At 37.4% G+C, this 27,833-nt stretch overlaps 1 protein-coding gene and 1 long non-coding RNA gene across 3 annotated transcripts in view; both read right to left on the minus strand.

The window, feature by feature from the left end:
• Positions 1 to 21,539, minus strand: part of LOC127983408 (uncharacterized) — a 55,436-nt gene extending 33,897 nt beyond the window's left edge. The window contains exon 1 of the long non-coding RNA XR_008160439.1: positions 21,457 to 21,539. This is a non-coding gene — a long non-coding RNA (uncharacterized LOC127983408). The remainder of the gene's footprint in view (positions 1 to 21,456) is intronic.
• Positions 21,540 to 22,886: 1,347 nt separating this feature from the next.
• Positions 22,887 to 27,278, minus strand: vrtn (vertebrae development associated). Of its 2 annotated transcripts, none has more exons than XM_052585752.1 (2): positions 27,042 to 27,278; positions 22,887 to 25,891 (listed from the first exon to the last, which is right to left on the minus strand). In XM_052585752.1, exon 2 carries the CDS (start codon positions 25,887 to 25,889, stop codon positions 23,859 to 23,861), a length of 2,031 nt encoding a protein of 676 aa, XP_052441712.1. In that variant the 5' UTR covers positions 25,890 to 25,891; positions 27,042 to 27,278; the 3' UTR covers positions 22,887 to 23,858. The 2 variants fall into 2 exon arrangements, with proteins under 2 accessions (XP_052441712.1, XP_052441713.1); XM_052585753.1 differs by having other exon boundaries at positions 27,119 to 27,254.
• Between the last annotated feature and the right edge of the window lie 555 nt (positions 27,279 to 27,833).

Raw genomic sequence — 27,833 nt, forward strand, 5'->3', positions numbered from 1 at the left:
ACTTTTCTACAGAGATTAGCATGCCGTCTAACATCTGTCTAATTATGTTCATATCTAAGTATCAATTTGCCTTTTCCCATTTTGCCAATTCGAGCTCGCTATAACAGGAGGCTGCATGACAGGAATAGCTAATTGTGCCAAGAGAATATTGGGCAGAGGTAAAAGGCAGATGGTTTCAAAGCAGATCCGCCTCTCAAACGGCATTTTCAGAGACACCTTCAGGGCTCCTCCCAGCAATCTCACAGAGCGGCTGAAGTTGATGAGAAAATCTGAAACATGAGGAGTGTGGGTGCACGAGAGCGTCTCTTCCACTCCTACTCAGGTCAATCTGTTGCACAGTAGTTCATATCTGCTCAATATAAAACTATGCAAATCACTGTGCATATTTCCCTAAAGCACTGGTTTCAGCATAATATCTCTTCTGAATATGTGCATATATTGGGATTGTTTCATTTCTTTGCACCAACATTTGTTTTTCAACTTCTGTTGTGAGATAATAATAACTGCAAGTTTGGTTTTACGCTTAAAGCGGGAAGTGGAAGTGCTATTCAGCCTGACTTTGTGAATAGCAAGTCCTCATGAAATTATAATCAGAGATGGAGTATGAAAATCATCGAGTCATCTTTATGGATGGAACATTAACCGGTCCGGTAAAACAACGCCAGTCCTATTGGAATACAAGCCCCAGAGTCACAAAGGTGAGTGAATCCTCTGGGAGTGAGATGTCTGTCTGGATAGCTGTTCTCTGTACTTCCATAGACTGCCCCTGTAACCCTAACCCATTAGAGTTCCCATAGTGCTCTAATGATGAGAGCGGTCCCTCGGGCACTCGAACGGTGTTAACCCCCTTGAGGCGATGGAACCAGTCAGCTAACATGCACTTCTCTTCAAAAGTTTGGAAACACCCCTAAATTTTTGACAATATCAGCATAATTTTATATATTATTTACAGCATATTTATAGACGTACCTGCATTAAAATAACGTTCAGATATGACTGAATGGTTAGCTGTTAGCTGATCCCCCAGCCTGAAACGTGAACAAAACCTCTCAGCGAAGACAAAACAAGCTTAGGTTAATTTAAGATGTTTTTTGGGTTCAGGTTGATAGTGAAGTGAGTGAAGTGAAGTGACATTCAGCCAAGTATGGTGACCCATACTCAGAATTTGTGCTCTGCATTTAACCCATCCGAAATGCACACACACAGAGCAGTGAACACACACACACACACACTGTGAGCACACACCCGGGGCAGTGGGCAGACATTTATGCTGCGGCGCCCGGAGAGCAGTTTGGGGTTCAATGCCTTGCTCAAGGGCACCTAAAGCCCCTTTCACACTGCACGTCGGACCCGCAATATTCCCGTAACATTGCCTGGTCGCCTTCTGTGTGAAAGCAACCACGTCCCGGAATTGATTACCGAATCGAACCCGGGTCGGGGACATAGTAACATTGCGGTAATCGATCCGGAACGAGCGCTGTGTGAACAAAAGCCAGATCTAATTCCGTATCGAAGTGATGACGCGCGTTATCGCGCGACTTTTTTACCGGCTGTTTTGAAGGAAGATCAACATTCGCGACGAAAACATATGTGCAAACTGTAATGAAGCAGAGATCAGTTAGTTCCTCACTTTCCGCGCTGATGCAGAGATCGTTTGCTTGCTTCAGTTAAAGTATAACGTGCCAAGTGTTGTCGACTCGTACATTACACGTCACGCGCTGATGTCACGTGATCTTCAAGGGTTGTGTGTGAAAGCACGCACATATACCGGGTCATCACTGGCAGTGTGAAAGTGCCAAATCTAGCGACCAGGGACCAATTACAGGAACACTTTACCCCTGTATTTGCCGGAATGGCAGTGTGAAAGGGGCTTAAGTCGTGGTATTGAAGGTGGAGAGAGAACTGTACATGCCCTTCCCCCACCCTCAATTCCGTCCAGCCCGAGACTAGAACCCACAACCCTTCGATTGGGAGTCCAACCCTCTAACCATTAGGCCACGTCTTCCCCAATAAATGAAGCTACTGAGGTTTTTTTTTTCTGCTTTTCATGATACAATTCACTCTGAAATTTTGGAAACAATGTTGGCCAATGTACTTTTGGACGATATTAGCATAAATACTGATATGTTAGATAACATATTAGATAACATAACATGCTAATATGTCTGATAACATATTAGCATGATATGTTCTACATTTATGTTTTGTAGTTTGTATTGCCCCTCATTAGTGTAAAAGCAGGAGGATTTATGCTAATATCGTCCAAAAGTACATTGGCCAACATTGTTTCCAAAATTTCAGAGTGAATTGTATCATGAAAAGCAGAAAAAAAAAACCCTCAATAGCTTCATTTATTGGTAAGTATCTTTTTAAAAAAAAAAAAACAATATAACTTTGAGTTGCCTTTTACATTATATAGAATGTAACTGTAATGTGCTGTAACAGTTATTTTGAAGATGATTCATTATTTAATCTTGGTTGCATTGTTTAGAAGACAACCACCTTCAATGTTGTAAATTAAACCTCCTACACTGTTGCATTTCATTAAAAAGGAGCGTTTTTTAAACAGCCGAATAAGGATGAGTATGGCAGACGAATAACACATAAGGATGATGTGGAAAAGCAACATATTTTCATCTCTTCATGGGGTGAGTGGCTCTGAAAACCTGTTCTTGTCTCATTGTTTACTCCGAAAGACGGGGGTGGGGGGGATAACGTAGAGGCACCAGAAGCTTTTGTTCTCACACCTTTTTTCCTTCAGCCTTATTCTTCACTCTGGTATGCACATTTCCTGAGAGAGACAGCAATGAAAGAGCCCGATTTGTATCTAAATCCTCAAATGTGGCCCTGCTATATCTATGAGGATTTTGTATAGACTTTAAATCGTATGAAAAGGGAAGAGCAAAACCTGAAGAAAGAGAAAGTTACACCACACATCTTGGTACACAAGAACACTTACAAGCTGAATGGAATGCAAAATAGCATCTTCTGAAAAATGTTACACTGGCTTTTTTTCAAGGCATTAAGTTGACCTAGGGACAATCTATCCTTGTTAACTAGGCAGGAATCAACCTTAAACGCCTTGGACATCAATAATGCCATCATAGAACTAGGTACTTTGAACAAAATGTAGCAACCAATCAATAATTATCTGTGTATGCACAACCTTCTTAATTTATACCCGGAGTGAGCAATTCATGACTCAAACGCTAAACAATGAGTCATCTGGCTCATATAGACCAGCAAATATTTAACTGCGTTACACACAGCTGCTCGGATCATATAACACAATCTTTCCTGCTTTTATAGTTGGATTTGCTTTTCAAATGTGAATAACACTTGTGCAAATGAATAATCTGTCAAATCGACTCATTCAATGGCATATGTGGAATAAATCAAATACGAGCGAGATGAAATCTAAAAAGCAGACAATATCGTAGCCAAGAAATGTCAGGCCTTACCTACAACAGTATAAAAACTTTGCATTGATGAAGCATCTGCCACGCTCTGCCAATATCCATGTCTACCAGCAGAAGTCAAAGCAAATGTTTGAGTGTTTCCACAAGCGTCGGCACAGTGTAAGCACCAAAAGACAAACAAGATTTCTCATTCACAAGAGCATACTTTGAATGCTGATTCTTGGTTAACTCCCTAAAACAGAGCTAGTATGTAGCCATTCCTGCAAAATGTTGTTTCTGGAAAATACTACTGCTGTTGTCAGGGTGCGAAATTAATTACCTATTTTACCCATGATGGATGGATGGATGGAAAAATAGGATTAAATTGATCCTTGCATACAAATTCCTTCTGTTCTGGTGAACATGAACAAATACACACTAGTATAAACCCAAGAAGCTCATAGAGTTCTCTTTCCTCTCAGTCCTCAACCTAATAGCTTTCTCTAGACCCAAAATCTTGTTGACAGGTAACATCACAGACTCTGGTCATTAAAAGCAGCACTCTCACCTGTGTCCTTTCCAGTGTCACAATTGCGTTGCAGCTTCCTAGACACTCTAATGAGGCTGTGCCTCTCTTCTTCTTTCCCATGTAATGATATTTCTATCTTTGGCCCTTTCAATCTGTCCATTTCATTATTTCTGTTATAACAACACCAATGTTTCCTCCAACCCCAACTGCAAGGACAATATGTTTGCCTTTAAAGAGATAGTCCACGGGGATGGCACTGTCATCATTTATTGACTCGCATGTCTTTCCAAACCTGTATGATTTAAGAAAAGCATGTTTTTGTCCATAAAATGAGCAAATACAGGCAAATGTTGTTTTTAGACCTCATTGACACATTCTTCATGTCTTCTTATGTGTTCCACAACACAGGGCTGTAACTATAAACTTTTTTTTATTGGTATTTCTACTTTGTTATGCTTTTACAGATAGGATCTAATTCTGAAAATCAATATAAATGGGAATCAGAGCATGATTGTCGGGGATGACTGGCACACTTAAGAGGTAATATGTGCTAACAGGATTAGCCATTAAATCTGGCACATTTTTTGATTAAGGCAGGTGGCGAGAGCACCTCTCCATAATCCAGCAAAGTAATTAACCTTCGAGGAGTGTCTGAACCAAACGAACGGTATTAATTCCAGCTCAGAGAAAGAGATAGAGCAGGTGAGCTGTGACATTTTGCCACCAAAGCTGACTGGAATAACAGGGTCTGAGAGGGACAGATCCAGGTTCGTCGTCCACCTCACTGACTTTTCTGGAGTATTTGAGTTTACAATTGACAGTCAATTACCACCATAACGACAAAGTCCAATGGTGTAGCAAGCTTTCTGAAAGCTTTCTTGACACCTGTGTAAAGAAGCCAGGTTTATGGCACGTCCACTAGCAATAAATCAATCTCACCTGTAACTTCTCTTTCAAAAACCCAACATAGGAAACTGGTTAAAAACGATGAAAGAATACAGACTGGAATCAAAGGCAGACAACTTAGTGACAAAAGGAGGACCGGCCTAAGACTGCAGCATATTGATTCCACTCAAAGACTGAGGATTGGGGTGGAACGCTTCAACTTACTCATGGTTCGGTTTGTATCACGGTTTTAGAGTGACGGTCTGGTATGGTTCGGTATATGCCATATTTAGGCAAAAACTGTAAAAAAAAAAAAAAAAAAGGAATAATCTACCTAGCTATAAGCAACAGCACAAATAAATACAATAGAGTAGTTAGGTCTTTTTTTTGGGGGGGGGGTAGGTCTAACATTAGTTTTTAGGTACAGAAATTGAATGAAGAAATGAAATTTAAAACAGCAATGCTTATCTGATTGTAAAAATTAAAGATTGCTCTTTATTAAAGTTACAAAAGCTATTCAACTAAGAGCAGTGAGTGATTTTTTTGTTGTTGTTGCTGTTTGATTAATATTTAGAAAGTGCTGTATGCTTTAAGATAATGCACTGATCCAGTAAGTTCAGTCAGCTATTTCTGCTGTACCAAGACGGGCATTTTGGCATACTTTTTGTGTGGATTTGTCCATTTAATCACACTACTTCAGAGAGAAATTGGTTTGCGCACAAATCTTCTCACTGCGCAAGTGAGCACGCGTCCTCTGACTCTTAAATGTCTAAACTGGCAAAGCTTAAATGAGTTTAGCTTAAACACCTTAGTAATGACCAATCAATGCTCATATTCCAGCATACAGGATTCGCACTGAACAAGAGTGAATGGTTTGACTACGTTTTTTATCATCGCTTTTGTTGTAATGTATTTGGAAGCCAGAATGTGCATCCATTAACAGAAAAACACATTAGCCGAGCCATGTTTGTTTTATGTCTTATTTATAGTAAACAATATTACATATTTGTTTTCATATGAAAGTTAAACCATGTCCCAGCTCATGCCGAACCATGTGTGGAGAACTGCACGGTTAGATTTTATCAGAGAAAAACGTTCCATTCCTACTGATCTAAAAAAATGGAGGCTGTTTTTGTCATCATGAATGACCACTGAGGTCTCACCTCTGTATCTTTCACTGTTTTGTAATCTTGGAGTAGTTATGAAAAGACAAAATGAATCCGGTGGGGTCCAAAGAGGCCCTGTGAGGTATTCACAGCCGGATCAATTCTTCATTAGTCGGCACCAGCCAGCTGTCAGGGTATTTAAAAGAAAAAAAAAAAACACTTTTCATGAGGTCAGAGGGTGATGGTGTGGCAACAAGAGTTGCAGCAGAAGCAAGATTTAGTCATCAGCAAGATTGACAGTGAAATCATTTTCATTGAAGTTTCTTGTGTTTGCAGGTAGCACTGGTATTCCTCTGAAATTTAGTTGCAAGGATTATTTTTTTAGCGGGTAAACCTGCAAAGCTAGAAATATTAAATACGAAAATTCAAAGATCTTTTTAATGGAACACAGCGTTCTTACTCTAGAACCAAAGGAAAATGATGTTATCACACAATGTAAAAACTGCAAATAGTGTAATAAGTATTACATTATTATTGTAATAAAATATTCATAATGTAATAGTTTATTGTATGAGAAATTGATGACATTATGAAGACACTGCGGCAACTTATAATGTAATCACAGTTCATAAGGTTATACCAGCACATCATATAAAACAATGTTTACAATATAATAATTATCTTTCAATAAAATAAATTTGAGCACAAAACTTAATTATAGTTTTATGTAAAATAAGCAATTATATTAAAATAAAATTAATCTTAATAGGCTACATTGTGAACTTTTTTTATATATATATAAAAAGCTTACTAAGTTTGTGATTTAAGACGTGCTTCATTATTTTTAGCCGCTTTGACCCAGAAATAAATGTAAAAGTTTAAAAACATTTCCACTCTCTAATAATAATAATAATAATATTATCTATCTATCTATCTATCTATCTATCTATCTATCTATCTATCTATCTATCTATCTATCTATCTATCTATCTATCTATATATATATATATATATATATATATATATATATATATATATATATATATATATATATATATTTATATCTATATCTATCTATATATATATATATCTATATCTATATCTATATACAAGATTGTGGGAAGTAAATAAGCAGCCCTCTCTTCCACCCACAATACCACGACTGAGGTGAGACCCTTGGCAAGGCACTGAACCCCCAACTGCTACGCAGAGCCACAGCAATATGGCTACCTACTGCTCCAGGTGTGTATTCACGGTGTTTGTGTGTGTGTGTTCACCACTGTGTATGCGCACTTGAATGGGTTAAATGCAGAGTACAAATTCTGAATGTGGGTCACCAAAAACTAAACAAAAAACAAGAGCACCTTTAGTTGAAACTGCAATAAAACATTATTTGGCTAAATCTTCTATGCATATTTGCATTTGTGCTCCTGCAGTGCTGAGCAGTGTAGCCAATCACAGACACATCCATTGGAACTGAACTGGGATGAGTGACAGGCTCAGTGATTTTGAAAGTATAACGGATGCACTCTTTGCATGCATTCCAGACTGTCTGTAATGCTTTCAGAATTTGAATAAAAGGTTCAATGTCCCCTCACTAAGTTCAGCTATAGTTTAGTTATTCTATATAAAAGGCTAAAATGAATCCCAGATGTGAATATATTTGCTACACACACACAAATTAATTATAAAAGGAAGTATATGTTTCTTTACAGATTTAATTTGGACAAGAAAAGATTAAGCAAATATGTTCACCTCGAAGATTTATTTTGGCATTTCTCTCTCTCTCTCTCTATGTATATATAATAAACATACTGTGGGCTAAATAAAAAGGCACACATATTTTGACAGTCCCTTATACTGGGTCACTTACAATTTATTTCCCCAACAATGTAAAAATCATACATACACCCTTGCTTCACATAACACAAAAAGAAACTTTCTAATGTAATAATTGTTTTTACATAATGAGCTCAAGCTTTTACTCACGTTTTGGGAAAATTATTAGATTATGAACATTTTCATACAATAATAATGTAATACTTATTACATTATGTGCAGTTATGAGTTGCTACAGGCAAAGCTGACTGATGGAACACATACAGGACAGTCCCAAATGTTGTACTATCAACTATACTTGGCTCTTTGAAAAGGAAGAAAGCCAGGGAAGAAAAGTAACACTGTATGAGTAATTATCGGTTTTGTTTTTGACCATTGCAATATGACTAGGATTATGATGCAAAACAACTTTAAACTGTAACTTAATCACCCTTCTCACTCAGGCAGTACAATGCAGTAAGCCTGCCTCAACTTTAATTCTTTGGGCTATGAGGGAGAGTGTTGTAATTGGCTTTTATTTGTTCCTTCTCTTATCACGGTCTTGCTTTCATGAATAACTTCAAACTAATTAATCAGGCCATGAGAATGGAATGATGGAACCAGTCATTGTTCCCTCCCTCCCGTGTCTTTTTCTCTGAATGTCCCTTGCAGTGCTGACAAAGGCCTTTTGAAAAACACTCTATTATGGGCAGATAAATTTGAGGAGGGAAAATGTGAATATTCAGTAAATATATCTTTAGTATTCATTTTCCACAACCTCAATTACATTAATTCTGTCTTGCAATGATTTTGTACCTATATTATCTCATCCAGGCTCCAAGCTGTGTCATATTCAAGCACATTTTCAGTGTGTTTGAATTTCTTATAAAAAAAAAAAAATCTCAAATGAAAAAATAAAATTTACCTTTTTAAGGGAATAAAAAACAACAAGAACAATGTAGCTTGATACCTGAACAGTTAAAAAAAGATGAGTTACTGGTTTGAATTACTGCCTTGTGCAATTTACAGCATTAACAGAAACAGAATCTATTTTAGATGTTAAATATAGCTTGTTTTAATAGAATTATACATTAGAATCAAATCAAAAGCTTAGGAATCAGAGTCAAATCAGCTAATCTGTATTGATACCCAACCAGCATCCATAAAGTGGTGCATGTCAAGTCCATTACACAACTAACATGACAAATATACCAATTATTTTTTTATTAATGTTGCATGAAATATATCTCAGTATAGTACACATGTGCTGTAACCAACATAAACATCTGTCATAAACAATCATACACACACAAACAAATAAAAATAAGATTTTAAATGTCACCTCAATTTAAAGCTGCTAGAAACCTGACAGCATTTAGCCCTCAAGTGCTGCAGAAGACATTTTTAATTCTCTGATCTGAATGTATGGTGGTCTCTTAAATGAGGCCTCCTGCTTGCTGTCAAACTCTTAAGTGGATCTACGTGGGCTAACATCAACGATTTAAAAATCTCAGTCAAAAGTTGTCATTATCACAGCATAAATCTCTCATTTGATGCAGTCACAGCAGGCTTTGAGACATAATGACTGCTGCTAGATTTACAGACACTGCATGCTGCCACTGTAAAGTGGCTTAACTGCTGGCTGCTTTTATAGCCCCAGTGGTTTATTTTAGCAGGATGTTAAGGTGCAAGGAAGGCACACAGGTCTAAAGCAATAACTCCAAGTTTATAGCAGTGGACCATGACCACATAACCCACCAAAAGCTGGAAAAGGTCTTCCACAAATCCATTGAGGAAAGAAAAGACTCTTTCATTGTGTCCTCTACAGTATGTTATTGAATTCTCATATGCGTTTTACAAAGCAGGGGTGCTGACTAAAACGGAATAGAAAACGATTATAGAAACGATACTTAGGGAAATGAAGGGGAAAATTATGAGGATGGATGTAACGTTCACAGACAAAGTAGGACAAGTAAGACGGTCATCTACAAATCAATGTCTGCTAATTCTTTGAAAGAGCATCGGTGTCAACAAAGCCATTTGTTATGTTGTCTGAAATAACCAGAAGGTAAGTGCTAACCTGTTAAAATACTGCAAAGCAGCTTTCTCTCAATCCCCTCAAGCTTAAATTTAGTGAACAACACCAGAGAGTGACTAAACGTGAAAGTGTTTTTTTTTTTTTTTACAGAGCTAAGAGGGGCTAAGAGTAGCAATGCTTTCAGCTCAGCAAAATGCCTGGATTTCTTGCTAGTAATAGCAGTATTTGATTCCAGAGGGTATAGCGCAGCTCATGTGCCAGCTGACAACTGACAAATGGATAAAACACAGGAATATGAATGTGGCATGATGCAGGAAGACTGGCGGATGAACGCTGCTTGTTGTCATGTTGTAGCCACACACTAACACAGTGTTTGCAGTGAACATTGATTATGTTAAGTCTGTTTCACTTTACAAAAGCAAGCCAGGGTGTGCACGTTTGTAATTAGACATGACATCTAGCTTCATATGAGTGTGTAGTTTTCACCAACTGCATGTGCTTAATGCATTTGTTCTGAAGTTTATTACTTGACAATTGACTTCATTTAAACTATTTTAAGATTAACATTCTGGTTGATAATTACAAATGTGGATGATATTAAAATTCTGTCATTTTATTTTTGGAATATATATATATATATATATATATATATATATATATATATATATATATATATATATATATATATATATATTTAAACAATAATGCTGTAATTTAATTTAGACAATGTCATTTTAATGTACGGTATGGATATTAATTTATATATTCCAAAGTCTTATATTATTAAATACAATTATTAAATGTTAAACAGTAACATTAAGTGAGCGTAGACAGCTGCAAAGCTCATTGTAAATGTAAAATGTAAAAACATGGCAAATGAGAATGCAGAATTACATATATAATATAGACAAAACATCAACTGATAATTGATATGCCGATATGCTGCATACATTAAATAATTTATTACTCATAACTATATATCTCTAATATCTCTAGTCCACATATTGAGCCACCCCAAAACAAACATTAGATAGTTAATCTAATTTTGCCTCATATAAAACAAGTGCTTGTTCTTAGGAAATTCTGTGATAAGCATTACAATCATTCTCTGTGTGATCAGACAGGAGAACTAATCAGGAAGACCTGTCTTGTTTAATCTTTGAACTGCCTCTCAACTGCTTCTGCTTCACTGATCTAAGAAGCATATATTTCCCCAAATAATAAAGCAAAATCGAAAAGGAAAAGCCAACATCTGTCAGCAAAAGTGATTTCCAACTCCTTATCCATATAGGCCCAGAATTGGTGATGTATCCTCAATTTAACCTTTTGTCTATGTACAGGATACAACATCTGCTGTTCAACCAGAAACATATAACAGACCTGCATTTAGAGAACATGCTTCCACTTTCAAATCTACAGGGATATCATCCCAGGGGTCTCATTAGTTTGGGTTTATCAAGAGCTGAATATATCTGGGAAGGTATGTGCTTTAGCCCACTTATCATTGAGTCTTACGGAAATTGAGGTCGGAGCCTGTGAGATGCAAGGAAATGATTTTTATTAGGGTGCTTATGAATGCTTGCCAATGCAAAAAGTCGTAACCATTTACAATGGCAAATCCAGAAATATGTCTATGCATGTGTGTGCATTTAGATGCTTCCTATAAAACATTTCCCTCTCAATTTAGGCCCTTTTGTTCATCAGTGATTCCTGTGACCATACCTCAGGGGACAATTAGTGCTAGGCTAACATTAAAATGTAATTATCACAGCAATAAATTATGATTAACTGCAGGGCTGTCATATTCTCAATGGACCCGCTGCCATCTAAGAGTGGTGCTGGGGGTACACACTTGTCCCTCAGGGGCTTCAGTCAGCTGTGCAGAGGGCACAAAAGCTTTGAACAGCATTCATCCAACATCAACCAAACACTTACTGCGTCCTTACATCCAAGTGATGGAAGTTGATTCGTGAAAAGAACTGTAAAGTTGTCACCTGGGAGAAGGGCACCGAAAGCATGCTGATTATTGTGCTTCTTTTAATAGCGTTCTGCTAAACTAACTTGCTCAACCGCAAAGGTTAGACCCTATTGTTATTTAAGTAATATTATTAAAAGTTTCCGTATATCAGTGTATCTGCTGAATAATTCAATACTGCTTTGTTCACAAAATAACAAGAAGAAATCCTACAAGAACAACATAACATACATAAATTAAAAACATAGTGCCACCAGTAGGGATGGGTACCGAGAACCGGTACGTAATTGGATCGATAGCGGAGTACCGATAAGCTTCAGGACAAACGATACGGTTATCGATACTTGTGTTGCTTTATCTCTGTATACTTCAATGTTAAAGTTGAATTAGAAGCTGCTGCTTGTCGTTTCCCTTCACTGAAATAAGTGGCCTACGTTTCCTCGACATGTGTGTGATATCCAGCGCATGTGCGGTGTGTGTGTGTGTGTCAGTGAGGCGCGGGTTGATCCAAAATGAGCAGGTGCCTGCGGTCACCCGCGGTTACGAGCCCTCCAAAAATATTTTTTTATGATATTCGGGTCGCAGTCGGTCGGGTCGGTTGAAATAAAGATGCCAATTAAACCTTTGTAATTTATATAGTACTCAGCTTGTGCCTCACAGATTTGAGAATATAGGCTATATATTACAGAAAGCTTGAAATGTCTACTTTTAAATGAAAATATTCAAACCAAAATAAATAGGCTACTCTCTGATTATGTAATTCATATGAAACGTACAAAACTAAGCAACACCAGTGTCAGATGCAATATGCAGTAGTTTAATAATGAACGAAGGAGGCAACACAAGTAATATAATGAAACATTTACTAACGAGACACAACAGATACAGTACTGCACCTCAAGCAATGCACTGTAGCTATTATGTCTCTAACTGCAACTCGCCAGACACATTCACATCAAATGTTAATTCAGCGGTAGAGTTACACTCACGAGACACTGCACTTAATTGCAATCACAAAAGTACATTATTTGCATGTGTTTAAGGCCTTGCCGGTGAAACTTTTTTTTTCGTGCTGTTCTAAAATGTGCTTATTCAGAGTGCATCCACCTGAAGCGTCCAAACAATTAAAACAGGGTTATCGTCTGATTGTGCTGATACTGTCAAAAACACACAAGGTTTACATATAAACATGTTGTGTATAAAGTGAAAATAAATAGGCAACTGAGAAATGGTGTGTGCATCTCTTAAAGGGACAGTACTAAACATACTGCAGCTTGTCATTAAAGGGATAGTTCACCCAAACAATTTAATTCTGTCATTATTTACTCATGTCATGTTGTACCAAACATGTATTCATTTGTATTTATTCGTGTTGAACACAAAATAACATATTTAGAAGATTATGGGTAAGCAAACACTTGCTGGTCCCCACTTACTTTGATGGCAGGGGAAGTCACTGGGGAACAGCAACAGTTTAGTTTCCCACATTCTTCAAAACAACTTAGTATGTTCAACAGAAGAAGAAGCTCATTCCGGTTTAAAACAACTAGAGACTGAATAAATCATGACACAATTTTCATTTTTAGGTTTACTATTCCTTTAATGTTAATAAAATAAAAAACAAAGAGAAAAATAACTCACTGCTCTTGACTGAAGAACATTAATACAGTTCATTAAGTTCAGCAGCAATAAAACAACTTGGCATTTTCATAGTTCATATTTTTTTTTGTACTAAATAGTATCGATAACAGTATCTATAAGTATCGGTATCGATAAAATGTAAACGATACCCATCCCTAGACACCAGTGTAGCCTGACTCCTCAAAAACGAGCCATCTAAACATTAACACCTCTTGTCACAGCTAACAGCACCCATCTTCTGGTCTGTTTTTTCTTATTAAAACTTATTATAAAGAAAGGATCCAGCAGTAGCTACAGTAACAAGCTATCCCTTTATTCCAAAGTGTATTGGCACTCTCCCAGATGCAGGTCCGTCTGATAGCTACCCACATCCATGATGGCCTTTCCTCAGATGTGTAGTGCACCCTGCCTTCCTCCCAACAGAAATTACTCCCGCTGAAATGTGCCATTCATCCTCATGAATCAGATGGTGTTTCGCCTGCCAGTGCTGCCAGCCATTTAAGCCCAACTGCAAAGCTCCAAATGAAGATGTGAAAAGCCAATCTACCATCCAGCAGGAGAGGGAAGTAATTTTCTCTTCCCGCCTCTCTATTGATCTCAGCATGGCTGAATCAGAGCCCTGCTGCTTTCTGGGCACAGGAAGTAGAGAGAAATGGCCTCACTGGGAGGAAAAGGCAAACAATTGAAGAGAGACATTTTTTGTCTTTCCTTCATTGCACGTTTAAAATCCCATAGAGGACAAACAAGCCATGACAGACACCAGATTGTGAAAAAAAATCAGCTGGATTTTTGTGCTTCCTCTCACTGAGACACCACCTCATTGGGCATCATGCTACAAGATAAATGACTTATTTTTTCAGAGAATATCCTTGGTTGCTCTTTCCAAGGCATGTACAAAAGCTGGTTCCATAAAGCGTAATGCATGAGTTTACACATCCTTGTGGAAGTCATTTCAATGTACAGTAGTTTCTGACCTTTTTCTGTGCTGCACTCTCAAACACAATGCAGGAAAAAAAGCACAAGGCCGGAGAAGCATACAAATTAAAGCTTCAATTTTTCAAGTTTAAAAAACAAAATAGAAAAAAATACTAACTTCCTTCCCAGAGATGACTGGAAGAACGCCAACAGTCATCAGTGAGTAGCTGTAAATCTTCAGCTCACTGCCTGGAGGAAACAGCACCTTACCTTGGTGACAGATGTGCTGCTGAATAACTTTGGGAAAATGAGGAGTAAACAGCCAATGGGCTTGTGCCACATTAGAGACAGATTATCAAGGTGCCATGCTGCAGGGAAGTTAGTCCTTCAAGAGAACCTGTTGATCCAGCCATGGGGGTCAGTCTACATGCTTGAGAATAAAATCAAGAATTTTTAGTTATTACCCTGGAACAACACAGGTGAAGATCTTTTTATGGCTCATGGCATGATTTTGGTTTTAATTGACCCAGCAATCTTCCAGTTACCAGCCTTGAATCTTAAGCCCTAAACACACTGCACGATTTTTGGCTTTCCCTAACGAAAGATTGGCATCATGAAACAATCATGATGATTTCTGTGATCGTGACTTCTAATCGGTCTTATCACACATAAAAACTACAACTGCTAAAGTGTGATTTATCATCATCTTTTTGTTTACCACTAGCGCATGCTGGTGACATTATATTCTTCTATAGTAACGTGTGGTGTATTGTAAATATCAAGAGGTGTCATCATCGTACAGACTACACTCATATCGTAGCCAAATTTATTCAATCCAAAGTGACATGCAGTGATCTTATAGGAATGCTAAAATCGTGCAGTGTGAGATGAAGAATTCTTTCCACTAGCATCCCCAAAGGGAATTGCAAAAATGTATTTGCAAACAGGTTCTCTAAAAACGAGTAGGAATTGTATTTACTTTTTCCCTCATGATTTCTACCCGATAAAATTCAATGTAAAGTAGATAATAAAAAAATATGTCAGAGCTGAACATTATATGATTATATAAATCTATGTTAAATTTAGGTCTATAAATCACATGTTTAGACTTGTCACAAAATGATCATAATATCACAAAGTGAGGTCACATAATCCAATTTTTTTATTAACGAACTTTTTAAAGAAAAAAATTGAATGAAATGAATTAGACCTATATTAAAATGAAAACCATCCTGATATTTAATAGTTTGGCCTTATTTTATAGGTTTGTCTTAAAGCAACATTATTTAACTTTTTCTGTATTCAGAATTTGTAAAATGTATATAATAAGCTAGTGCATCATTAATTAACCTACCAAACTGCCTTTGTTGTCTTTTCCCAAATCACTACGGTACATTTATAATAAATGATTATTTTTGGATTGTTGTAGCCTGTTCTGGTCGTCACCGCAGCAGAGTAACACATACCTGCATGAATCACCATAGACATAAACTTTGAGAAGTAGCTCAGGTTAAAATGTTCCTTCATGGGATGCATACAGTTCTGTTTATTAACCGGTAGAGTGCCAAAATGTACATAGTGTTTGTTCAAGTCAACACTGAACTTTTGCTCAGGGCCCCTAAATACTCAATCAAGTACTGAGTCTGACTGAAGTATACAGACATTTGACTTTATAGTACTCTGCCATCCCTCACTCTCTGTAAGAATAAAATTGTGGAAGAGGGCATTTGTATACATGATCCATTAAATTATACATAATGCCCCCCATCAGGCCAGGTTAATGTTTGTATATCACTACCTAAGGGTCTGTATAATGCTCTGGTGGAGGTGAGGAAGGGGGTTGTTTTGCCGCCTGGGGAACTGCGAGATAGACTGGACTCATTTGCAGCTACTCTTCAGTGGACACTGTCAACTGCATGCCAAGTGGAGCTGTGCATCGGAGGTGTCAATGTGAGCTCCCAAATGGCGACAGGCCCCTCTCTGCTCCTTTCTCTCTGTCGTGCCTCACACATTCAGAAACTCTCCCAACCTGCTCTAAAGGAGCAAGTGTCAAACAGTGAAGCATGACCAACTGTGAAATTGTAACTGCTCATATTGATCTTAGAGTTGAGAGTGACCCAAAGTTGTGCAAGGCTCAGTGCTGACACTTAGTCTTTCATTCTGCTTTAATGGTGCCTTTGGGTTTCTTGTTGAACCTGCACTTTAAAGTTAAAATGTTCAGTGTTAACAAATACACCTGCACTGTGCTGGTCGATATTTAAACTTGACTTTTCCCAAAGCGTAACCATCTCACTGTTCAGAGCCTAAGGAGTTCTACAGACAAAAATTGCATCTCTGTTAGAAGAAAAAGAAAACTTGAATGATAATGGAATGATAACAGAGAGGGGCAAAATGTGCATATGTTATATGTTGTAATATTACATTTATATTTTGTGTATATATGATTAATATCAGAACTAATCTAGAAATAATATTTAAAAAATGCTTTTAATTACACACACACACACAAACACAAGGAAAGCAGCATAGTTATCAAAAGTCACAGTAAAGACATGTATAATTTCTATTTTAAATCATTGCTGTGTGATAGTCAGACGGTTGATGCCATCTAAATGGTGCTCTGGCAATGAAATGAACTAAGATTTATGAATTTGAAAAACAAAAATCAACAGCAACTATCTCTCAGACTTTCAATTAGCTGTAATAAATGTACCTTGTCATTTACTTCCCTACACACTGAAAATACTGCACAGTTTAATAGACATTACAGATTCAGCAAAGGACTTTGATGCTTTAAGACGCTAAAGGCTCATTTAGATATCACCGTGACCGTTTTGCTGCACTCAGTATTTTTTAAGATACAGTTCTATATCCTCCCACATCCCCTGCTCCCTCAGGCTAGCAGCACATAGGAGAGGACAGAGGATAGGAGAGGTTGTAGAAGTTGATTAAAAAGCCATAAACCCAGGGAGAGTAGTGTGACTGCACTGTGAACCCTAGCGCTCAAACATGGCAAATTGAAAGCTGATAAACTCCAGCACAGCCCCTCCACAATAACCAGCAACGGAAAAAGAGGGTCAGCGGTTATGATGGTGCTAGAAGAGGAATTAACTCAAAGTCTGGGTGGGTACAGTACATATAAAGGCACTGCATGAAAAGAGCTGTATACGGATCACACACAGATTTTTGGACAAATTCGGGAGTATTACTGACCAGACACAGGAAATATCATGGTCCGTATACTGCCAGATATGTACCAATTTGCATGTATTTTACTGAGGTATTCTTCCGTGCAACAGCCATTTTTTGCCATGGCAAATAATACCCTCAAAACATTTTTTAAGGGGGACATTCACACCTTTGTGCCACTGTGACCACCCTTTTGGTCATTCGCGTTAAACTGGATTGGTGGATTTGAAACTAAACCCACCCTTAAACCAGACAGCTATTGAGCCACTCAAAAGTCATTTGGTAAACTTGTGATTTATCCCACCCAAAACCCTCACAGAACAGTCACTTTATTGGCTGCATTTAAAATATATCCCTCCCACAAACACTACAGGTGAATGATGTGATTGGTTACAGAATACAGATCATGAGACCGAAAGAACAAATATAGTTTAACCAACTGTTTGTTTTTCCTTATAACTTATTTCCTCTGTTAAATGTAAGTCAAATAAATCACAATTAAAAGAACCAAAGACTTAAACTACTTGAATTTATTTAATACACAAGTTTCACGATTTGAGCTGAGTTACTGAAATAAATGAACTTTTCCACAATGTTTTAATTTATTGAGATGCACCTGTACATGGCATTGCTTTGGTCTCTTAAGTTACCCTTCAACTGAAAAGCAAAGTAAAAGTTCACATCAAAAGTTACAAGACTTCGGGAAGGCTGTGTAATTCCCTTGACAGAAAATACAAGCACACAGAGTGCCAACTAGTTTGGCAAAAAAAACTGATTTAACATGCTGATGTACACTATGAAAGATGACAGGTGGAAAAGAAAGTGACAAGGTAATAATTCACCAAGGACATAGGGCAATCCTGTATTTACCTTATGCTCAATGCAGAAACAAATCTACAGTAAATCCTAGTCCTCTACATTGCATGCTAAAGGCACAATATGAGAGTGTCAAATGCTTAATGTGAGGCTAACGATCAACTTAGAATGGACTCCTTCTATAACTGATGCATTTATAACAGACTTTTACGTTTGCTGGGTCACAATGTCAGTAAAGCTAGTTTCAGATCATTAGCGTTCGAACGTCTTGTGAAATAAGTCCGCTGATGTGAGTGAATAATAGAGGTGAAAGTTGAATAATGGGCTTCAGTCACAGCCAATTTAGTGACTGTGGCCTTCATCATTACCATAGCTGCCAGCCAAAAAAAAACAAAAACTAATTTAATAGTCATTTCAAATCACCACTGGTGATTCCCAGTCATGTCTGGAGCAGAAATGTAGTAGCATGTCACACCTAAGCCCACGCAACATATGTTATATCATCAAGTATTTAAAGCTCTAGGAATAACCAAATGGCACTTAAACAACTGTGTCATGTGATAAAGACCTAGTCTGTTTCATTAAAGCAGTCGGGACAGTGTTACAGACCAATATTTAAAAACAGATTTTAAAAAGGCGGATGTACCATATTGAATTTATCCACTTTAAGGTGTTCTTAAGGGAGTATGGCATTTGAACGCCTTTTTGTTTTGGTTTAATTTAGTCTCTCCCTTAAGCCACTCTCTTTAGATTGGAGCAAATGAAAGATAGACATTCAGCATAGAAGCACAGGCTATCCATCTGCTTCAATGGCCAAAAATGATGCTAATAGATCATTTATTTAAACTGGGATTGTCCCCTTTTACGTAACTTTTGGCTCTGGGGCCAGTGAAGATGTGCCAACATTGAGAATTTATCCAATTGAATGAATTTCTGCTCCATAAATTGCTCATGAATGCCAGTGTTGTGTGAAATACCTGCCAGCGATACACTGACCCCTTTCTTAGCGAGTGCTTGGCTCTCCTTGGAGGAATGAATCGATCTGAAAACAGTCAGGGTTAATTATAAATCAAAACCAGCAGACACTGACAGGGATACTAACGAAATGCCCCCACTGTACAGTGCAAGTCTCCCTCAGATACTTTCAGTCAGAAATGTTGCTCAAAAACATACAACTCTTGAAATGTACCCCGTACAGACCCAAGAAAATGAGCAAAACAGAAACGTAAAAATAAAGCATGCCAAATTAAGTGGTTGGTTAAGAGTGGACTTCACATAGCTTTGAAAAAATAATTACCCATTGAAAACTGAATTAAAAGGGCTAAAAACTACCAGGGAGACTACAGGGTCACATTAAAAGGCAGAAAGATGATGACTCAAAGTAGAGAGGGTGACCTTCACATTTAAGACCAATAATAAAAGTAAAGCAAAACACTATTATAATTATACAGAAAATTATATTTTACCATGCATGCATGTCATGTATGCTAAATATAAGTAATTGGTATGCAACTAATTGATGTTACCAAAAAAACTTCACATGATGCCAGCAAATTACATAATGTTACCAAGCTGCCAAATTTGCAAGCAGTATTCACAACTAAACAACAAAAAGAAAACAAAAACAAATGCATGTAGGCCTATGTTTACAAAAATGCCCACGGCAAGTGACAGCTTCATCAACAGAGTTTTGGCCCAAAACTCTCTCATTAAAGACCTCCACACTATCTTTATTCTTGAGTCCTCAAATGTATTTATAATAACTACGCATTTGCATTGCAAGTTTTCTTTATGCCGTGTTAAGGTTCTCTTGCTGTTGCTTAAACAAAACAACAATTATCTTTTGTCCCTCTTGCTCACCTCCTCTACAGCAGACAAAAGTCGACATGGCTTGCGTCTGAGGCTATTTGCCTTGTAATCACAGAGGCGAGAGGCCATTAGGGAGGTGCAGCGGTGAGCAGGATTTCACAATGGAAGTCATTTGGTCATTATCAGGGATGAAGTTAAATGAGAGAGTTGGGTTTACTAATGAGGTGGTTTTATTACAGAAGCGACATGAGGCATTATTAGCATGCAATGGATGGTACCGATGTTTGCCAATCTCTTTCTTTCTTTCTCAGGTTTATCCCACAATCCAGAAAAATCATTTGAATTCATAAAACATCACATAGGTGATATTTACAACTCTGCACAGAAGGCAAACAATTATTGCAATTGTAAATGAATGGTAAATTCAGCTGCTGTCTGTATAGATTTCACCATAAGTGCCTCTGAATGGCATAAATGAAAGTTGAAAGCAAATTGACTATCAAATGAGTTAATTAGACACAGCTTATGAAAAATAACAAGTGCAGAAGAGAGAAAAATTTATGCCAAAAGTTTGTCAATGCTTCTGGAAATATTTCAGGGTATCATTTGGGGTTTTCTCACGTATATTCATGTCACACATTGTGAGCAGTACAACAAATTACTCAAAATGAGCAGGAGCAAAGCGCCATGTCTAATCTAGCAAAACTGTCTAGCAAAAATTAGTCAGAGCTGACTGATCACCTCAGACAAATTAAACAATTGTATAACACACAGTTAACACAATCTCCAGTGCTTCTGTTTGAATGCAGTGACAAAATACGTCCAGCTGACAATATTATATGGTTCAAGTTTATCTGGTAAATTAACCTATGATCATTTATGTTGGGATGTAAGAATACCATTCATCTGATAAAAGATTATATGGACTACATTTACCAAGTTAATGATCTGTCCATTCCCCTTCTCAATTTTGTTTTTTTTAATTTTTTTTTTTAAGTGCAGTTTGGAATCTGCTTTTAGCAAAAAACTAATTTTTTAAAGGTGAATTCAGTATGTTTTGGTTGAAGATTAGTTTGTTCTTAATCATCTGGTTATGGTCTATTTTTTCAAAAAATACTTTTATGTTAATGCTTTGTATGGCACCAAGTTAATACAGTAACATTAGTAACTTGACAGTATAAAAAACCAACAGGTATAAAGTTAAGAGTTTAAGACTTTATGGTAGTATGTACTCATTAACAAACCAAATTAAATAAAATTTACGTATTAGCATTTCGGTCAATTTAAGTATTAAACATTGCAAACAATTTCCCCGGAAATTAAAAGAAAGTAATTACCTTACTTCCTGAGAAAAGCTCTCCTAAACTTCCGATCCGTTTATCATACGATTTGCGTTCGCACGCGCACTAACGTAACCAGGTAACAGTTCTTTTACTGTCTATGAACAGTACCGACAGTACAGGTGAGGATGTTCTTCTTCTAGTGTTTTACGCCGGTTTGGCAAACCAGCGAATAATGCACATTACCGCCACCTACCGATCTGTAAGAAAGAAAGAAAGAAACACCTAGATACAGGTGATTTCAAGGTAAAGGTTCTTTAACATCAATTAAGAAAATGATGTAAAAGAGAGAGAGAGAGAGAGAGAGAGAGAGAGAGAGAGAGAGAGAGAGAGAGAGAGAGAGAAATGCAAACAAAATAAGTATTCTGTTAAATTATTATTTCTCTCTATGGTATAGTTTTCTCAAAACTGTGATGTAATAAATGGCCACAAGCTGGAGGAAAGGCTTTGAACACAGCCTGAATAAAAACAGTTTGAACATCACCACAAAAGTGTAGGCCTAGTTGAAGCAAATGCTATTATAAGCTTTAGTTCACCTTTTCTAAATTAAACAAAGATAAAATAAAGCAACTAGTCATAATTATTTAAGAATGTAATCATTGAAGGTGTAAACTTTTTTTTTTTGTCACTTTTAGATTTTCTAAAATGTGCAAATTACTGGCTATTTGGGAATTTCAGCAAGCCATTGCAGAAGATGCTCTTAAAGAAAGCCCTCCACTGCCATCTAGTGCATTTATATCTAAATACTCTTCTTAAGGTTTTTCATGACGTGCAACATCTAAAAAGGATAATAGATGCGCAATTTATGCATGTATTTATTTATACTCTTTAGACAATCAAAAGAAACCGGAAGAGGGAGAATCCAAGATTAAAAAAAAAAGCTTTTGCACGATCTCTTATGTATCGTCTAGATACTTTGCTCATTGAGAATTCTCATGAATATCTATTGTTCCTTTCATCGGTCCATTAATAAGATGCAATTTAAAAACGGACTCCGAGACATATTTCTGTGGCTCCCTAGCACCAATAAAAGCTCCTTTATCACGGTTCTCATGCTTGAAGGCTTGACCCTCCTGTCAGTTATTTTCATGCTTTTGTAACGTAAACTGAATGTACTCCAAAAATACAAGACAGACGTCACATTGTTGATGAGGTACACCAGCATGTCTCACAATACCTTATTTGCCATTTTGGAACCACCTTGAGTAAAAATTAGAGATGTAGGGGCCAATATTGGGCTAATTTAAACAACATCAATACTTTTGTCCCTAATGCTCCTACACTCAATCATCTGCATAAACTAAAACATTCAACATTTACTCTCAGAGAGTATATTTGTTCTCAAAAGATACAGATCCTTGTTAAGAAATTAACTTAAGACTGGGTATTTAAAGTCTGATATTGCATAAACACCTAAAGAGTGAACAGAGGGTATAAACCAGGTTTTATTGCACAGAGCAGCTGGCCTCATACATGATAAAATTAACAAAATTAGCTTTGTGATTATCAAATTCATCAAAATGATCCACATTGTCACCTCGTGTAATTTTTTAGACAAATTTAACCAAGAGTCACAGAACACTATAACGATGAATTTAAAAAAAGTCAGTCAGGTAGTTAAACACAATAACTTTAGCAAACACTTAAACAGTTTCAAGTCAGAGATTACCAAATATTTACACCTTTAGCAGCACAAAAAAAAAAAAAAAAAAAAAAAAAAAAGTAAACATGTGAACTGAAACAATCAAAACCAATGTGCAAAACGGCAACGATTCTGTAACATACAAGTATGAGGAATCCATTTTAAACTGGCCACATTTCCCTAGCAGAGAGAACATTCAATTGTCAGTATAAAAAATATATATGTATATATAAAAAAAACAAAAAGAGAAAAAAAATTAAGAAAAAGAAATTAACACTCCAGGGTATGAATTAATATACTTTACATTTTTTTTGGTTCAAGAAAAATCATCAGCAGTAATTTCATAGTTTAAACTAAATAAAACAAAATAACTAATTAAAAACCAGTCAAAAACTATTCAAATGAAATAAAATGAACCTAATCAGAACTTAGAACTCATTTAAATTGTAAACATTTGGGGGATGGGGGGGGGGTCAAAAGAGAGCCATTTGAAAACCTGCCTTTTGCCTAGAGGCCATCGGCCCTTACTGTAGGTGGACACAAAGACTGTCTGATTCCACACACGCAAATGTCCTTGAGCTAGAACCAAGTGATCAAATAAAAGGAAAGGGACAAATAACTAAGATGCATGAACTGCAATTATGTGGGTGACTCAAAAAACAAAAGACTTAAAGGAACATTCCAATAAACTATAAAAATCAATAGTGTCAGGTTTAGACTTAAAGGACATTACAGCAGTGAGAAATAAAAAGAGCATTCAGCCATGAATTAATGGCACCCCGTGATGCAGAGCCCTTTTCCACATGTAGTAGGTGGAACGAGGAGTAAGAGGAAAGTAAGACCGGAATTCTTTGAATGTGGGAAAGGACTTCTCTTCAAAGCGTTGCTGCAAGAACAGCTTTGCTTTGGCCTTGAAATTGGCCAGTGCCACGACATCCATCACAAACATCTGTTCATTACTGGACCGGTCAGGCAGAGAGTATTCAGGCAGTGTGAATTCAGAGGGACTAGCTGTCTGTCCATTCAGGCAGTCAATGTTCCCATCAAAAGAAAACATTCTTTGAGTTTTTATCTTTTCGAAGACATCAGGAGAGACAACCAAGCTCTGGGATTTCTCTGTCTCAGACATCATGACCGGCTTCTTGGCTTTCCTGTTCAAAGAAGCTCTCCAGAGCCAGTAGAAAGAAGAGGAAACTGAAGGGAACTTGAGCTTGAATTTGATGAAGGACATTTTTGTCCTCCGGACATGCATTTTGGCTTCTTCCCTTAACGTTTTCCTCTGGTGGTACACCAGCCTCAGGCTTTTTTGCTTACGTCTGGAGATCTTCACTCTTTGTGACAGCTTAGCAGGGGACACTTGACTTCTGGGACTCTGGGTTTTATCAGCATCTGAGCTTTCCTCGCTGCTACCTGAGAGCTCTTTGAAAGGCGTAAACAGCATGGCTTCCCTCCTCCAATTGTAGTAGGTGGATCTGGAGATGCCCGGAAACCTTCTTTTGAAAATTCTGTAGGGGAACGATGTGTTTGCAATAATACAGTTCTGCAAGCTCTTCTTTGCCTCCTGCATCAAAACCACATTTTGGGCACGTTCCCCTTCCAGTTTCTCACATTTGAAGGCCAACATGCTGGCAAAGCTCCCTTGGCTGGGCTTCTTCTTCACCTCTGGTGAGGACCAGTAGTCCAGTTCAGTGCTGTCTGCAGGACTCAGCTCCCCTGTGGAGCCGCCTGATACACTGCAAGTGGACACAAGCTCTTGCTTCCACGCATAGTAAGTGGATCTTGGAATTTCTGGGAAAAGCTGTTTGAACTGGCTGAGTGGAATAATCTTCCCTTGCTTGTAGGATGTAAGGAAGAAGTTTTTGGCTTCATACCTGGCCACTGATTTCTTGTGATACTCAAGGCTTTGCCTCTTCCAGCGGTAAAAGGTGCTCTTGGTGATGTTGAACTTGTCTTTGAGGTTGGAGTAAGACAGCTGGGAGTCCTGATTCAGAAGATCCAGGGACTTCACCAAGGGCATCCGCTGCTCGCTGTTGGGACTCCCGATTTTGAGGTCGCTCGCATGAATCAAGGCCACAAAGTTGTGGGGTTTGAAAACAGAGCCTGCCTCCAAATCACCCGACCACATGATGTGGAGGGTCAAGGGCTCAACGTCTTTCGGCCACGTCCTTGGGCGAATGACTCGACTGAAGTAGGGTCGAATCTTTAAATTGTACATGGGATAAACGGAATAGATGTTGCACTGCAGGACAGACGCCAGTGCATACACGTGCCACATGTTTGCAAACGAGCCGGGGAAGCAGGAGGCCTTGATATCAGCATCAAAGATGGCTTCTAATACTTGAATCGGTAGATTGAGCATGTCCTGAGACTCCTCTGTGCAGAGGGAAAACCTAACTGCCTGCAGCATGACCTTCGAGTCAATCATACCACACAGGTAAAAACGCTTCCGAAGTAGCATCTCCACCACAGTTCTGACCTGCAGCTCAAGACTCAGGCTCGTAGAGCCAACCAGAAGCATGCTAGCTGCATCAAACAGCATGTTTCCTTCTCCTTTGCAGACCAAAGGAAGCAAACCCGTCGGTGCGTCTCCCGGGTACAGTCTGTGAGCTACTGCATCAATGCCCAGCCATGAAGAGATCTCAGAGCAGAGTGTTGTAGGAAGATGGAAAGGGGCCAGGACCTGCTCCACCTCCACAGCAACTTTAGTGAGGGCATCAAGACCCACACACTCTGTGGCCTCCTGCAGCTCCCCCAACACTGAGAGCACCACTTCTGTCCTCTGAAACATGCCTACACAAAAAACACAGGAAGAAACAAGAAGATTAGCATTAATATAAAAATATATAGAGCAATTGCCAAAATGCATTCATTTTGTTTTACTGACAAAAGTAAAATATCTTTTAAGATATCGCTACTTCAGCAGAGAGGTAAAAAAAAAAAAAAAATGAAACGAACAAAAAGTGTCCACTACAAAAAGTGAAGATGATGGTAATAAAAATAATGCTGATTAATGTAAAATAACAATGGAGTAAAGTGGTTGTTTCTGCCACAAATCCATACAACAATTTAACCATTAACCCTTTTTTGTGAACAAAACAAAATTAAGAGAGAATCTAAAAGGATTTTATACGAATCTAACCAAGGATTTTATATGTATTTTACACAGTTTTCACAACTATATACAAGAAATGTACAACTATATATTACGCAAGAAATTTTAAGACTGTCTTGATTTCATGTTGACAAGTCATACAGTAATTTATTTCCAATTTGTTCCTCTGAAATGAAAAAAGAAAAAAAAAACAACAACAAAATGGTCTATTGCACTCTGTATCAAAGAAATCATGATCAGCAGCATACAGACAAACCCCACTATTTTGACTAAAAAATATAAAACTGCAGGAGGAAAAAAAAAAGTAAAAAGCTATTAAGAATTTATTCTTATACAATATTTTCAAACCTCCATTACTAACTGCACATTTTGCTGATTCTCTTTTGTAGATTTGCACGCATGAGACTTATGAAACATTTTTAGAAATAGCGTTAAACGGAAACAATTAAATGGTACACCATTACACAGAAAGGATACTTTCAGATACTTTCCATTAACCAGGCTGAAAATGAAGCCCAAACGCGACAGCAAACAGTCTCCGTTGCACTCAAACAACAACAACAAACAAACAAACAATTCAGTCATACGAAAACAAACCAGCACTTTCGTTTCTTTTTCATCGTTTACGATTATGAATGAAACGGTTTTTTTTTTAATTAGTGGATTCATCAAATCAAAATAACAGAAAAATACACCTAGGAAAATACGCCTAAGAACACAAAACTGTTCTCATATCAACACTGAATTATACCGAATAAATATAAACAGTAACCTACAGTTCACACGGGACTATATTCCAAAGAACATAATTATATATGAACACCTCACCTTGTGTTTAGCGTTTCCCTCCCTTGAGATTTAAATCAACTTTGTAAAGTAGTCAGGTATGGCAAACTGTGACCTACTCTCAACTCCAGGTTTAATCCATTGTGTGAAGTGGACAGCGTGCTCATCATAGGAGACAAAACGAGCGCAATCTGAACCCAAGCACTGGAAGTTTCACATGATAAGGGAGGGACCTCCCTACAGGAAATTGTCAATCACTGAATTGTGTTGAACCCCTACACACACACGCACACACTCACACACTTATACTCTATCAGTGGAAGCACAATGGTTTTATACTAATAATAAGACACTAACAAGATAATAATGCTTACACTCTACCCTTACATCTAAGCATCACAAAAAGTTAATAGTAGTAAAACACACAATTTGACTCATTTATGAGCCTTTAAAATAGTGAGGACCACCTCACAAAACATATTTAATGATAACTGTTAAGGTATTTTCCAAATTATTTGTCCATCACTAATATGAAGAAACCTGTACAGAAGCATCATCTCATTTTCAGTGTGAAGTATAAACAAGCCAATCTGTTTATCATTATCACAGAAGACAGCCAACGATGTGAAAGCATTTTAGATTATTACATTTATTGTATACATTAAAAACATATATATATATATATGGATAATCACTGGAAATTTTTAATATTAAAGGCATAGCTTGCAATTGCAGTGTAAACTATTTTAAGTGTATTCATTTTTACTTTAATCTATGTACACTAAGAATATATTGGAAACAAACAGTCTCTCTAGACAGGAGTTTGAATTGTAG

Source organism: Carassius gibelio, chromosome B20 (assembly GCF_023724105.1).
Source record: "Carassius gibelio isolate Cgi1373 ecotype wild population from Czech Republic chromosome B20, carGib1.2-hapl.c, whole genome shotgun sequence".
NCBI lineage: Eukaryota > Metazoa > Chordata > Actinopteri > Cypriniformes > Cyprinidae > Carassius > Carassius gibelio.

Excerpts from the sequence above, each read along its gene's own strand:
- vrtn (XM_052585752.1), bottom strand. The coding sequence starts at position 25,889 with ATGTTTCAGAGGACAGAAGTGGTGCTCTCAGTGTTGGGGGAGCTGCAG.